This window comes from Xiphophorus maculatus, chromosome 11 (assembly GCF_002775205.1).
Source record: "Xiphophorus maculatus strain JP 163 A chromosome 11, X_maculatus-5.0-male, whole genome shotgun sequence".
Classification (NCBI taxonomy): domain Eukaryota; kingdom Metazoa; phylum Chordata; class Actinopteri; order Cyprinodontiformes; family Poeciliidae; genus Xiphophorus; species Xiphophorus maculatus.
The window spans coordinates 5,089,183-5,103,795 of record NC_036453.1 but is presented as its reverse complement, the minus strand read 5'-3'; the positions used below and the strand labels follow the sequence as shown (position 1 = coordinate 5,103,795).

At 45.2% G+C, this 14,613-nt stretch overlaps 1 protein-coding gene across 2 annotated transcripts; it reads left to right on the top strand.

The window, feature by feature from the left end:
- The first annotated feature begins 1,442 nt into the window (after positions 1–1,442).
- On the top strand, positions 1,443–14,163 carry pou4f3 (POU class 4 homeobox 3). 2 transcript variants are annotated; one of them, XM_023342436.1, is made up of 3 exons: positions 1,443–2,420; positions 2,787–3,563; positions 13,321–14,163. In XM_023342436.1, exons 1-3 carry the CDS (start codon positions 2,295–2,297, stop codon positions 13,459–13,461), a joined length of 1,044 nt encoding a protein of 347 aa, XP_023198204.1. In that variant the 5' UTR covers positions 1,443–2,294; the 3' UTR covers positions 13,462–14,163. The 2 variants fall into 2 exon arrangements, with proteins under 2 accessions (XP_023198204.1, XP_023198205.1); XM_023342437.1 differs by lacking the exons at positions 1,443–2,420; positions 2,787–3,563 and adding an exon at positions 11,665–12,177 and having other exon boundaries at positions 12,544–14,163.
- The last annotated feature ends 450 nt before the right edge of the window (positions 14,164–14,613 follow it).

The following is a 14,613-nucleotide window of genomic DNA, read 5'->3' as shown; positions in this document are numbered from 1 at the left end:
CTGTTTTAATCTGCGTAATGAATGAGAAGATGCCACCATGGTAATGGATGCCTGCCACCATGTTGCTGAATTATTCAGAGTCTGGGGAACTGGAGAGGCGGCTGGCAGGATCAGATGGACCCACTGTGTCATCAGCTTGGCCTCTGTCTGCATGGCTCCTCTTTCGGTCTGTCCATCCGGGTCTCTGAGTTTTAACCAGGCAGCCACATGAGAAGTCGGGTAAAGCAGCAGCTCCAGAGAACTGAGCATTCACGTCGAGAGGAGCCAGGCCAAGGCCGTCGGGTCAAGGCTTGTCATTAAAGTGCAGGCTTACACAACACCACAGTCTAAACAATGAACATTTATGTTCCTCTGCCAATACAATTTATTACAGTTTGCACAACAATTACTGTTAGTAAGAGGGTTTTTCAAAATAAAAATATCAAAAAAGTGTAAAATGTTTTTTTTATTCAGCCATCTTGAGTGAATACGTCTTTAGAACTGCCTTTGCTGCATTTACAGCTGTGGGGTAATTAAGTCTCTTACCCCACAGCAAACATCATTGCACATAGAAGTAAAACATTTTGAGACAGTCGGTTTGGCTGAGTGTCTGTAAACCCACATGTTCAAGTCTTACTATTGTATTAGATTTAGGTTTAGACTTTGACTGGGACATTCTAACATTTGATATGTTTTGCTTGTTTAGAGTGGAAGTTGAACCTCTGCACCAGTCTAAAGTATCTTGAAACCTATAACAGTTGACTTCTGAAGGCGAATGTTTATCCTGAATTTTTAGAGGTTTGTGAATAAAGATGGCTGAGTATAAAGACATGCCACACCTTCCAGAGTTTGCCTTGTAAAAACTATTAAAAACCATTTATTATTTTCCTTCCTCTTCCTATTCATCTATCACTATTTGATGGTCTATCATAAAATCCCAATAAAATACAATGAAGTTAGTGGATGTAACTGTGGGGTTTGAAAGGAATTACCGTTCCTGCTGTACAAGGCCATCTGAAAATCTGTTGTTTTTTTTTGGTTTTTGCTGTTGTTGTTTTGTGGGCTTATTTTTTGTTAAATTGAATGATTATGGGTGAAACAAGGCCAACACACCTGCGGCCAAAACCAGGGGTGTTCAACCGCAGACCAAAGGTGGGGCTTGTCCCTATGCTAGAGAAAACTGCTCATATGACAATTGTCCAGTAAATATTCACTGAACGCCTGAACGGGAGGTGTGCGCTATGCAAGGTAATTGCTACACAAGCTGGCCTTTCATAAGGGGTTGTATCACAGCATATTAATGTTAAGTTGAGTGGAAAACAAGGAATAAAACTGCAGCACTGAGAGGATTTGAAGCAAAGGCCAGATAGCATTTTAATTGAGATTCACAAGTGACATCCTGGAGACCCAGACAGATGTTTCCAGGACAAAGGCTGCAGCTGCAGCCTCTCTGGTGTCCAACAATACCTAAACCAGTGACAACAACTGGAGGGTCACATACAGGCTAGAAGAAAAAGAACTCTGGCTTAGGGGTCCAAGATTTTCTTTTAAGATGAAAACATTTATTTTTTTCACTTTATTTGAAAACTGAGGTTCAAGAATCGTTACAGAACCGCACATGGAAAAACGTTTCAGTGGGCCGACAAAACAGTGTTAAAAAATCTTTTTTGCAAACTTTTGGAACTGAAGTTTGGGCTTTCAGCAACTGTTAGCCTTAATCATTAAAATTAACAGAAAGAACAAAATGAACTATATCTCTGTGTAAAATGAATATATCTAATGTAGAGTTTCAACTACTTGAATTGAATTGTTGAAAGAAATGAACTATTTGATGATATTCTAACTTATTGAGAAACTTTATCAATGGTTTGATGTTGTTCTGCTCTGTCCATGGTGCTGAAATGACTAGACTGTATTAGATTCGCCAAATTTTACATCGTCCTCTTCTGATAGATGGTGACAGAAGAGGATGTTCAGGATATTAACAGAAAAAAAATGTCACCAAAGCATTCATATTCTCGTCTATAAACAGTTTTTGAAATAAAATATATTAGTAATTTTGACCAGCAATATGTTTGAGTCCACAGGCCACACGGTTGCAACCTGTAAGTTGAGCAAAGGAGGAGGGAGGAGGAGGAGGAGGGAGGCTGGGAAGGGAGGAGGAGGAGGAAGAGGAGGAGGATGCCGGGAGGCGCCCTGGCTGTGAACAGCCTCAGTCTGGTGACGGAGAGCACAGGAGGCTCCCGTGGCTGCCCGCTCCTCCCGGCTCTTTTCATGTCCGGGGCCACACTGCTTGCGAGGGGCCTGCTGGGAGGATGACGATGATGACCATGAACGGCAAGCAACACTTCTCCATGCACCCGGCCCTGCACGAGCCCAAATATCCCGGCCTGCACTCAGGCTCGGAGGGCATGCGCAGAGTCTGTCTGCCGGCCCCGCAGGTACGTTCGGGTCAGGGTGGGAGAGAAGGGCCAGCGCTGCTGGGTGAGAGGAGAGGGGAAAATATCACACTGGAAATGTCTGTAAAGTTGATTTGACAGGACTTTGTTCTCTCTCTCTCTCTCCCTCTCTCTCTCTCTCTTTCTTTCCTCTGCGCCCCCTCTCTTCTCCTCCTCCTTTCCCCCCTTTCATCCACATGTCTATTCAAGCAATGCTCTTGCTTTCATATTAATTTTTATGACCTGCGCTTTGAGGAGGGGTTCTCTCCTCTCCTCGGCGCTGCTTGCCTTTGGAAAATGTTTTTTAGATCCTGAGAGCTGCCTGACAGAATTCCCCACTGACTCCAGTATGCGCACTCTTGCTTGCAGCTGCAGGGCAATATATTCGGAGGCTTTGATGAGAGCCTGCTGGCACGGGCTGAAGCTCTGGCGGCTGCTGACAGCATTGTCTCTCAAGGCAAGAGCCACCCGTTCAAACCAGACGTGACTTACCATACCATGAGCAGTGTCCCCTGCACCTCAGCCTCCTCTTCCTCCTCCACCACCGTGCCCATCTCCCACCACCACCACCATCACCACCACCTGGGACAGACCCTGGAGGCTGGGGACCTCCTGGATCACCTTTCCACCAGCCTGGCCGTGACCGGGATGGGTGCTCCAGAGCCCCCAGGGATGACTGCGACCTCGCACCACCACCAGCACCCGCACCACCACCTGCAGACCATGGGACAGCTGCATCAGGCGATGGCCACCATGGCCCATCCTCACTCCCTGTCCGTGCACGGAGGCATGGCCTGCGTCAGCGACGTGGAGTCCGATCCGCGGGAGTTGGAAGCGTTCGCGGAGCGCTTCAAGCAGCGCAGGATTAAGCTCGGAGTGACCCAGGCGGACGTCGGCGCAGCATTGGCCAACCTCAAGATCCCAGGCGTGGGGTCGCTCAGCCAGAGCACTATCTGCAGGTTCGAGTCCCTCACCCTGTCCCACAACAACATGATCGCCCTCAAGCCGGTCCTGCAGGCCTGGCTGGAAGAAGCCGAGGCTGCGCACCGGGAGAAGAGCAGCAAGCCGGACCTTTTCAACGGCAGCGAGAGGAAAAGGAAGCGCACGTCCATCGCCGCGCCGGAGAAGCGCTCGTTGGAGGCGTACTTCGCCATCCAGCCATCCAGATTTCATTCTTTAAAACTTTCATGCTTTGAAATAAGGAATAGTCTCAGCTATTTTTTATAAATCTGCAGGCTGGAAACTTCCTCTTTTTCCAGGAAACCTGCTTTTCCTGTTTAATGACTCTCTCTGACTGACTATGATTTCTTATGATTAGATAGAAAAAAGTAGAATTAAAGCAAAGTTTGCATGAGACAAAAACAAGACACACAACCAGATTTATTTTATTGACACTTAAGTCTACTGTTGGGCCTAGATGTCACTTGAGTGATTCATTTTAAAGATAACTTTATTTATTATTACTGTTAAACTAACTTTATTGACACTTAAGTCTACTGTTGGGCCTAGATATCACTTGAGTGATTCATTTTAAAGATAACTTTATTTATTATTACTGCTAAACTAAAATCTCCAGCATGGGGAAGTGGGATGAGCTCGGATTTTCTTGACACCCCCTCCACGAGGTCAGACCTTTCACATGCTGGGAGTCCATCACCCTCCTGCAGTTCGCCGTCCTCATCCCCTGGAAAGAGAAGAGGTTCGTCTGGGATGTGAAGATGCAGATTCTTCATCCTCAGTTGTCACAGAGGGCTCAGTGTAGTCATCAAAACTCCACTTCTCTTGACACCCCCTCCTTGGAGTTTTGATTTCCCCCATGAGGTGATGAATGTCGAAGAAAACTTGGATCGTTCTGATTCTTCTACAGGAACTTTCGCTGGATGAACTGTCGGTTCTTCAGGATGTGGGATGGTTCTTTAGGGAAGGGAAGATGGGCTGAGACAGAAGGCCTCAAAAAAAAAAAAAATTCTGGCTGTTCAGCAGAGCAAAGCAAAAAGCATAAGCATCATGACGCTTTATCCGTAATCATGATCCTTTTCCATTTTAATCCATCAGATTGTGACAGGAGTTCTTCTTTAGCATAGTCCAATTTCTTCACGGCCCTCCCAGTCCAAAGCCTTGAAGTTGTTCTTTGAACGGCAACCTTCCTGTAATAGTGGCCAGTCTACTGTAGGATGGCATGGTGCTTGATTCTCTGGCCATCTTCTCGTAATGTTCTGGTTTGCTGTAGCTAAGAACTGGCTTGAGCACTGCTTCCTCATGGACCCCTTTCTTCATCAGTAGTACTGTGTTGAAGTTCAGTACTTACTTTACAAAATCTTGGGCGTTGAATCTCAGCTTGATCCCCGTAGCTGCAGGCCGATCTTGAGCTTTAATCCAAACTCTCTGCCCTGTTTTCAGTGACACTTTGAGCTGCAACTTCCCTTTTTCTTCTCTGAGCAAAAAGGAGAAGTGTCTTCGCCTCCCTGCTTTCTGTGACGTGAACGGAGTTCCTCTGCAGGGGAAGACCTGCTCTTCTAGCAGTTGTCACTGTGTCCATCAGCACCAAGAGGTACTTCTCACCTCTCTTTCCTGTTGTCCCCATTGGCTCTGCTACGTCCATGCAGACTGAACCCCATGGGACTGTGCTCTTGATGAACAAACCTTCCATCCGCTGTCCTGGGTGCCCTGGGTAGCTGTGCAGAAAGTTGATGCAGTTCTGTTGAGGTCTCCTCCTTTTCCAAACGATCTGGACGGCCGGCTTCCTCCGGTTTCTTCCCCAGATTTTCCTCCTCGAAGTGATCATCCATCACTCCGTCTCTCTGTCGGTTCGAGTTGTCTATCCCCCAAAGCCTCTCTTTGCGCTCTTGAGCAGGGATGGGTCTAGACTATGTTGGCTACTAGCTTCACTGTCTGGATCCGGTCATTCTATCCTCAGTAGAAGCTTTCCCTCACCTGTACGCTATACAGTTACTGCGAGGGTTGTGACTGATGGCCTTATCAGTCACCACTAACTCTTTTCCCTAAGAGTTAGTAACCCAAGTGAGCTATTCAGAGTCTCACATCTGTTTTCACTGACTTGGTATCTTTGGGGCCCGCCTACTCAGTTGTGCGCCGCCCCACGTTGGGCGCCACTTGTTGTTGCGCAACACCCCCCCCCTCCTTTCTGTCTCTACTCTCTCACTCTCGTACTTCCTCTTCTGAGAGGGGAGATGTGCTACCAGCTCTCCATCTAACGGGTTAATTGAGTTTCCTAAATCTGCCGGGATTTACCCTGTCCAGAACTGAAGTAAACTCTGTTTAAGCTGGTTTCGAGAAACGATTCACCTGATTTTTAACGGCCTACATCCAGGTGTCTCACCCTTCTTCCCTCTGTGAATTAGCCAGACTGAGCAGCCTACAGCCAACTAGTTTCACAGAGCACACCTGTTAACGGTCGCTCGTTCTCTTATTTTACAACTTGCATTTGTTATTGAACCAGGTAGGTTTTAGTGACTCGGGCGAGTCCCAAGGATGACGTTTTAAATTTGGGCTACCAGCAACTTAAAAACATTTTAAACTTTTTCCTCTCCAGAATCAAACATCACAGCTATTTTACAACCATCAAAGAACTTTAAGGTGACTCATTAACTGAATGTCCACAACATCTTTTAGATTTTCTTTATGCTAAATATTTTATTAGTAAGGCATTTTTGCAAGGGTCAGTACAGCTTAATTCAGTAGCAGAAATAATCAAATAAGTAAAATCAGTCATCTAGTCTATCTTTCCCTACTGCTGACACTGAGAACTAAAAAAGGAAACCTTTGAGAGAGACGGACGGAGCCTGGCGCCTCGAACCCCAGACCTGGCACGACGACGAAGAAGGTGCTGCAGCAGGAGGAAGACGCCGATCGATGAAGGCCAGGATCTCCGCAGGTCTGATGATGAAGAAGGTGTTGCAGCAGGAGGAAGACGCCGATCGATGAAGGCCAGGATCTCCGCAGGTCTGATGATGAAGAAGGTGTTGCAGCAGGAGGAAGATGTTGATCGATGAAGGCAGGAATCTCTGTAGGTCTGATGAGCCTCCTCTCCGCATGGATGGTGAGGTCACACAGGACTTGGTGCTGGCAAGAAAAAAGGCACCAGTTCTTCTTCTTTGTCTTTGCCTTTGCCTTTGTCTTCATCTTTGTCTTTGGGGTCTGAACCCAGCCGATGAGAGAAGTGCGATTCGAAGCCACAGGTTGTGGGGCTGACGGGTTGGTCCCCATGCATGAGCAGGACAGTCTTCGGCTCCGTGGCCCCGGCTCTTCTTCAGCTGCAGAGTTCTTTGTCCATCTCGATCTTGGCTCGAAGCTGCCCGGAGGATCCAACGAACGGTTCCTCTTTTGCACTCACCTTTTATAGGGTTTCTGACTGCTCAGACAGATGATCTCATATCCATCACTGTCTTACAGACATTTCCTGATGTCTGTGCTAATGTCTCAGGGTTGCTCAACCTCCTATGTCCATTGCCTGCACAACCTTTCACCTACTCTCTAAATAAGGCGTTGATCATCTCTGCTCTCCTGTTAGTTCCTTGCCTTTCACCTTTCACCTACTCTCTACCTCCAACATATCAGTGATGTTTAATTGCAGTTACACCTTTTTACACCATTTCAAGTTCAATGTCAAAATCACATTTATATCACATTTATTTTCTTTAGCTTCTCTGATTTAGCATTCATTTATAATTTTATAACCATAACTTATATCACATTTATTTTCTTCAGCTTCTCTGATCTATCATTCCTTTATGATTTTATAACCATAACTTATTAATTATCCTTATTATAATCCTAATGTGAGTTATTACAGATGTTTTTCTAAAAAGAAACCAAAAGAATAATCCATGATTCTAATTATTTAATACTAAAGTTACGGTTACTGGTTTTTCTTATAAATGTTCTCACAAATATAAGTGTAAGTATTATTACAAGTAAACCAATATTAATATAAGTATTTTACTTTGAATTTTATGAAATTACTAATAATGTTTAGATTTCATTCTTTAAAACTTTCATGCTTTGAAATAAGGAATAGTCTCAGCTATTTTTTATAAATCTGCAGGCTGGAAACTTCCTCTTTTTCCAGGAAACCTGCTTTTCCTGTTTAATGACTCTCTCTGACTGACTATGATTTCTTATGATTAGATAGAAAAAAGTAGAATTAAAGCAAAGTTTGCATGAGACAAAAACAAGACACACAACCAGATTTATTTTATTGACACTTAAGTCTACTGTTGGGCCTAGATGTCACTTGAGTGATTCATTTTAAAGATAACTTTATTTATTATTACTGTTAAACTAACTTTATTGACACTTAAGTCTACTGTTGGGCCTAGATATCACTTGAGTGATTCATTTTAAAGATAACTTTATTTATTATTACTGCTAAACTAAAATCTCCAGCATGGGGAAGTGGGATGAGCTCGGATTTTCTTGACACCCCCTCCACGAGGTCAGACCTTTCACATGCTGGGAGTCCATCACCCTCCTGCAGTTCGCCGTCCTCATCCCCTGGAAAGAGAAGAGGTTCGTCTGGGATGTGAAGATGCAGATTCTTCATCCTCAGTTGTCACAGAGGGCTCAGTGTAGTCATCAAAACTCCACTTCTCTTGACACCCCCTCCTTGGAGTTTTGATTTCCCCCATGAGGTGATGAATGTCGAAGAAAACTTGGATCGTTCTGATTCTTCTACAGGAACTTTCGCTGGATGAACTGTCGGTTCTTCAGGATGTGGGATGGTTCTTTAGGGAAGGGAAGATGGGCTGAGACAGAAGGCCTCAAAAAAAAAAAAAATTCTGGCTGTTCAGCAGAGCAAAGCAAAAAGCATAAGCATCATGACGCTTTATCCGTAATCATGATCCTTTTCCATTTTAATCCATCAGATTGTGACAGGAGTTCTTCTTTAGCATAGTCCAATTTCTTCACGGCCCTCCCAGTCCAAAGCCTTGAAGTTGTTCTTTGAACGGCAACCTTCCTGTAATAGTGGCCAGTCTACTGTAGGATGGCATGGTGCTTGATTCTCTGGCCATCTTCTCGTAATGTTCTGGTTTGCTGTAGCTAAGAACTGGCTTGAGCACTGCTTCCTCATGGACCCCTTTCTTCATCAGTAGTACTGTGTTGAAGTTCAGTACTTACTTTACAAAATCTTGGGCGTTGAATCTCAGCTTGATCCCCGTAGCTGCAGGCCGATCTTGAGCTTTAATCCAAACTCTCTGCCCTGTTTTCAGTGACACTTTGAGCTGCAACTTCCCTTTTTCTTCTCTGAGCAAAAAGGAGAAGTGTCTTCGCCTCCCTGCTTTCTGTGACGTGAACGGAGTTCCTCTGCAGGGGAAGACCTGCTCTTCTAGCAGTTGTCACTGTGTCCATCAGCACCAAGAGGTACTTCTCACCTCTCTTTCCTGTTGTCCCCATTGGCTCTGCTACGTCCATGCAGACTGAACCCCATGGGACTGTGCTCTTGATGAACAAACCTTCCATCCGCTGTCCTGGGTGCCCTGGGTAGCTGTGCAGAAAGTTGATGCAGTTCTGTTGAGGTCTCCTCCTTTTCCAAACGATCTGGACGGCCGGCTTCCTCCGGTTTCTTCCCCAGATTTTCCTCCTCGAAGTGATCATCCATCACTCCGTCTCTCTGTCGGTTCGAGTTGTCTATCCCCCAAAGCCTCTCTTTGCGCTCTTGAGCAGGGATGGGTCTAGACTATGTTGGCTACTAGCTTCACTGTCTGGATCCGGTCATTCTATCCTCAGTAGAAGCTTTCCCTCACCTGTACGCTATACAGTTACTGCGAGGGTTGTGACTGATGGCCTTATCAGTCACCACTAACTCTTTTCCCTAAGAGTTAGTAACCCAAGTGAGCTATTCAGAGTCTCACATCTGTTTTCACTGACTTGGTATCTTTGGGGCCCGCCTACTCAGTTGTGCGCCGCCCCACGTTGGGCGCCACTTGTTGTTGCGCAACACCCCCCCCCTCCTTTCTGTCTCTACTCTCTCACTCTCGTACTTCCTCTTCTGAGAGGGGAGATGTGCTACCAGCTCTCCATCTAACGGGTTAATTGAGTTTCCTAAATCTGCCGGGATTTACCCTGTCCAGAACTGAAGTAAACTCTGTTTAAGCTGGTTTCGAGAAACGATTCACCTGATTTTTAACGGCCTACATCCAGGTGTCTCACCCTTCTTCCCTCTGTGAATTAGCCAGACTGAGCAGCCTACAGCCAACTAGTTTCACAGAGCACACCTGTTAACGGTCGCTCGTTCTCTTATTTTACAACTTGCATTTGTTATTGAACCAGGTAGGTTTTAGTGACTCGGGCGAGTCCCAAGGATGACGTTTTAAATTTGGGCTACCAGCAACTTAAAAACATTTTAAACTTTTTCCTCTCCAGAATCAAACATCACAGCTATTTTACAACCATCAAAGAACTTTAAGGTGACTCATTAACTGAATGTCCACAACATCTTTTAGATTTTCTTTATGCTAAATATTTTATTAGTAAGGCATTTTTGCAAGGGTCAGTACAGCTTAATTCAGTAGCAGAAATAATCAAATAAGTAAAATCAGTCATCTAGTCTATCTTTCCCTACTGCTGACACTGAGAACTAAAAAAGGAAACCTTTGAGAGAGACGGACGGAGCCTGGCGCCTCGAACCCCAGACCTGGCACGACGACGAAGAAGGTGCTGCAGCAGGAGGAAGACGCCGATCGATGAAGGCCAGGATCTCCGCAGGTCTGATGATGAAGAAGGTGTTGCAGCAGGAGGAAGACGCCGATCGATGAAGGCCAGGATCTCCGCAGGTCTGATGATGAAGAAGGTGTTGCAGCAGGAGGAAGATGTTGATCGATGAAGGCAGGAATCTCTGTAGGTCTGATGAGCCTCCTCTCCGCATGGATGGTGAGGTCACACAGGACTTGGTGCTGGCAAGAAAAAAGGCACCAGTTCTTCTTCTTTGTCTTTGCCTTTGCCTTTGTCTTCATCTTTGTCTTTGGGGTCTGAACCCAGCCGATGAGAGAAGTGCGATTCGAAGCCACAGGTTGTGGGGCTGACGGGTTGGTCCCCATGCATGAGCAGGACAGTCTTCGGCTCCGTGGCCCCGGCTCTTCTTCAGCTGCAGAGTTCTTTGTCCATCTCGATCTTGGCTCGAAGCTGCCCGGAGGATCCAACGAACGGTTCCTCTTTTGCACTCACCTTTTATAGGGTTTCTGACTGCTCAGACAGATGATCTCATATCCATCACTGTCTTACAGACATTTCCTGATGTCTGTGCTAATGTCTCAGGGTTGCTCAACCTCCTATGTCCATTGCCTGCACAACCTTTCACCTACTCTCTAAATAAGGCGTTGATCATCTCTGCTCTCCTGTTAGTTCCTTGCCTTTCACCTTTCACCTACTCTCTACCTCCAACATATCAGTGATGTTTAATTGCAGTTACACCTTTTTACACCATTTCAAGTTCAATGTCAAAATCACATTTATATCACATTTATTTTCTTTAGCTTCTCTGATTTAGCATTCATTTATAATTTTATAACCATAACTTATATCACATTTATTTTCTTCAGCTTCTCTGATCTATCATTCCTTTATGATTTTATAACCATAACTTATTAATTATCCTTATTATAATCCTAATGTGAGTTATTACAGATGTTTTTCTAAAAAGAAACCAAAAGAATAATCCATGATTCTAATTATTTAATACTAAAGTTACGGTTACTGGTTTTTCTTATAAATGTTCTCACAAATATAAGTGTAAGTATTATTACAAGTAAACCAATATTAATATAAGTATTTTACTTTGAATTTTATGAAATTACTAATAATGTTTAGATTTCATTCTTTAAAACTTTCATGCTTTGAAATAAGGAATAGTCTCAGCTATTTTTTATAAATCTGCAGGCTGGAAACTTCCTCTTTTTCCAGGAAACCTGCTTTTCCTGTTTAATGACTCTCTCTGACTGACTATGATTTCTTATGATTAGATAGAAAAAAGTAGAATTAAAGCAAAGTTTGCATGAGACAAAGACAAGACACACAACCAGATTTATTTTATTGACACTTAAGTCTACTGTTGGGCCTAGATGTCACTTGAGTGATTCATTTTAAAGATAACTTTATTTATTATTACTGTTAAACTAACTTTATTGACACTTAAGTCTACTGTTGGGCCTAGATATCACTTGAGTGATTCATTTTAAAGATAACTTTATTTATTATTACTGCTAAACTAAAATCTCCAGCATGGGGAAGTGGGATGAGCTCGGATTTTCTTGACAATGGTGACAGAAGAGGATGTTCAGGATATTAACAGAAAAAAAATGTCACCAAAGCATTCATATTCTCGTCTATAAACAGTTTTTGAAATAAAATATATTAGTAATTTTGACCAGCAATATGTTTGAGTCCACAGGCCACACGGTTGCAACCTGTAAGTTGAGCAAAGGAGGAGGGAGGAGGAGGAGGAGGGAGGCTGGGAAGGGAGGAGGAGGAGGAAGAGGAGGAGGATGCCGGGAGGCGCCCTGGCTGTGAACAGCCTCAGTCTGGTGACGGAGAGCACAGGAGGCTCCCGTGGCTGCCCGCTCCTCCCGGCTCTTTTCATGTCCGGGGCCACACTGCTTGCGAGGGGCCTGCTGGGAGGATGACGATGATGACCATGAACGGCAAGCAACACTTCTCCATGCACCCGGCCCTGCACGAGCCCAAATATCCCGGCCTGCACTCAGGCTCGGAGGGCATGCGCAGAGTCTGTCTGCCGGCCCCGCAGGTACGTTCGGGTCAGGGTGGGAGAGAAGGGCCAGCGCTGCTGGGTGAGAGGAGAGGGGAAAATATCACACTGGAAATGTCTGTAAAGTTGATTTGACAGGACTTTGTTCTCTCTCTCTCTCTCCCTCTCTCTCTCTCTCTTTCTTTCCTCTGCGCCCCCTCTCTTCTCCTCCTCCTTTCCCCCCTTTCATCCACATGTCTATTCAAGCAATGCTCTTGCTTTCATATTAATTTTTATGACCTGCGCTTTGAGGAGGGGTTCTCTCCTCTCCTCGGCGCTGCTTGCCTTTGGAAAATGTTTTTTAGATCCTGAGAGCTGCCTGACAGAATTCCCCACTGACTCCAGTATGCGCACTCTTGCTTGCAGCTGCAGGGCAATATATTCGGAGGCTTTGATGAGAGCCTGCTGGCACGGGCTGAAGCTCTGGCGGCTGCTGACAGCATTGTCTCTCAAGGCAAGAGCCACCCGTTCAAACCAGACGTGACTTACCATACCATGAGCAGTGTCCCCTGCACCTCAGCCTCCTCTTCCTCCTCCACCACCGTGCCCATCTCCCACCACCACCACCATCACCACCACCTGGGACAGACCCTGGAGGCTGGGGACCTCCTGGATCACCTTTCCACCAGCCTGGCCGTGACCGGGATGGGTGCTCCAGAGCCCCCAGGGATGACTGCGACCTCGCACCACCACCAGCACCCGCACCACCACCTGCAGACCATGGGACAGCTGCATCAGGCGATGGCCACCATGGCCCATCCTCACTCCCTGTCCGTGCACGGAGGCATGGCCTGCGTCAGCGACGTGGAGTCCGATCCGCGGGAGTTGGAAGCGTTCGCGGAGCGCTTCAAGCAGCGCAGGATTAAGCTCGGAGTGACCCAGGCGGACGTCGGCGCAGCATTGGCCAACCTCAAGATCCCAGGCGTGGGGTCGCTCAGCCAGAGCACTATCTGCAGGTTCGAGTCCCTCACCCTGTCCCACAACAACATGATCGCCCTCAAGCCGGTCCTGCAGGCCTGGCTGGAAGAAGCCGAGGCTGCGCACCGGGAGAAGAGCAGCAAGCCGGACCTTTTCAACGGCAGCGAGAGGAAAAGGAAGCGCACGTCCATCGCCGCGCCGGAGAAGCGCTCGTTGGAGGCGTACTTCGCCATCCAGCCTCGGCCCTCGTCGGAGAAAATCGCGGCCATCGCCGAGAAATTGGACCTTAAAAAGAACGTGGTTCGAGTGTGGTTCTGCAATCAGCGGCAGAAACAGAAGCGAATGAAGTACTCGGCGGTGCACTGAGTTCTTCCCACCAACATCATGAATAAAATAGCCTACTACATTTTTGATTGAGTGATTAATAATAACCCGAGTAGCCCTAACAAACAGGGATTTATCAGCATCTCTGGGATCGTTTCCAAAAATGACTTTACCCATTTTTGTGTCACTCACTTGGCATTGTTGCACTTTTCCGGATTCTGCTGTTGAGGTGGCATATTTGTTTCTTTTAAAGGGATTTTTGATGTTATTGATAATGTAGTCTGCACACGCTGAGAAGGGACTTTTATTTTGAACTATCACATTTCTTGTCATTGGAGCCCAACTGGACTTTTCCCCTTTACAACAAATAGCAAAACAGACTCTATGATCTCCACTTCATATATCCATAAATACCCACACAATCATGTCTTCACCTGTGGAGCCTTTACGATATAAATGTTCCATGGTTTCACATTTTAACCACTGAATTCTTCGAATGAAGCCGCTCTCTTTGTGAACTGTGAGTGATCGTGATTTACGCACAAAAGCGAGTCTTCATCACAAGCTATAACACTCTGTTCGTCTTGAATTATTAAGAAATGGAAATGACACCGACATTACAGGGAGCACGACCAATGTGGCTGCTGCTATATTTTAGTATTTTGGTGTGAACATGTTTTCCAGAATCACAGGTGAGCTGTATAGATATTTATTATATGGCTTTTTTCACCTGTTAAGTATTTATTTTCCTCACTCTTGATTTCACTTGGAATAAAAAAAAAGTGTGAAATTCAAACTGAATAAATTATTGGTTATTTTTTAAAATTCTCCCTATTATCATTATCATCTTCGTTTTCTTAAATGAATGGATTGTTTTGACCTCATCCTGCGGCCCGAGGCCTTCCAACAAGGCATACTAGATAAGCTGCAGATTATACATTGCAAATTGTTTATTTTTAAAATAACAGCAGAGCTCAGTGACTTTACCTGTCAGAGGATATTTTAGGAAAGAGCAGCTGAAATAAAAATACAGCCTAAAAAAGATGCATAACCTTCATTTTTTCCGTCTGGATATGTAAACCCACCAAAATAGCCACTGAAAAGAAGAGGGAAAAAAATTCTATGGATTATATATAACGTATTGTAATTATCTAAATAAAATATTGAAGTACTTAACACTTAACATGTTTTCCT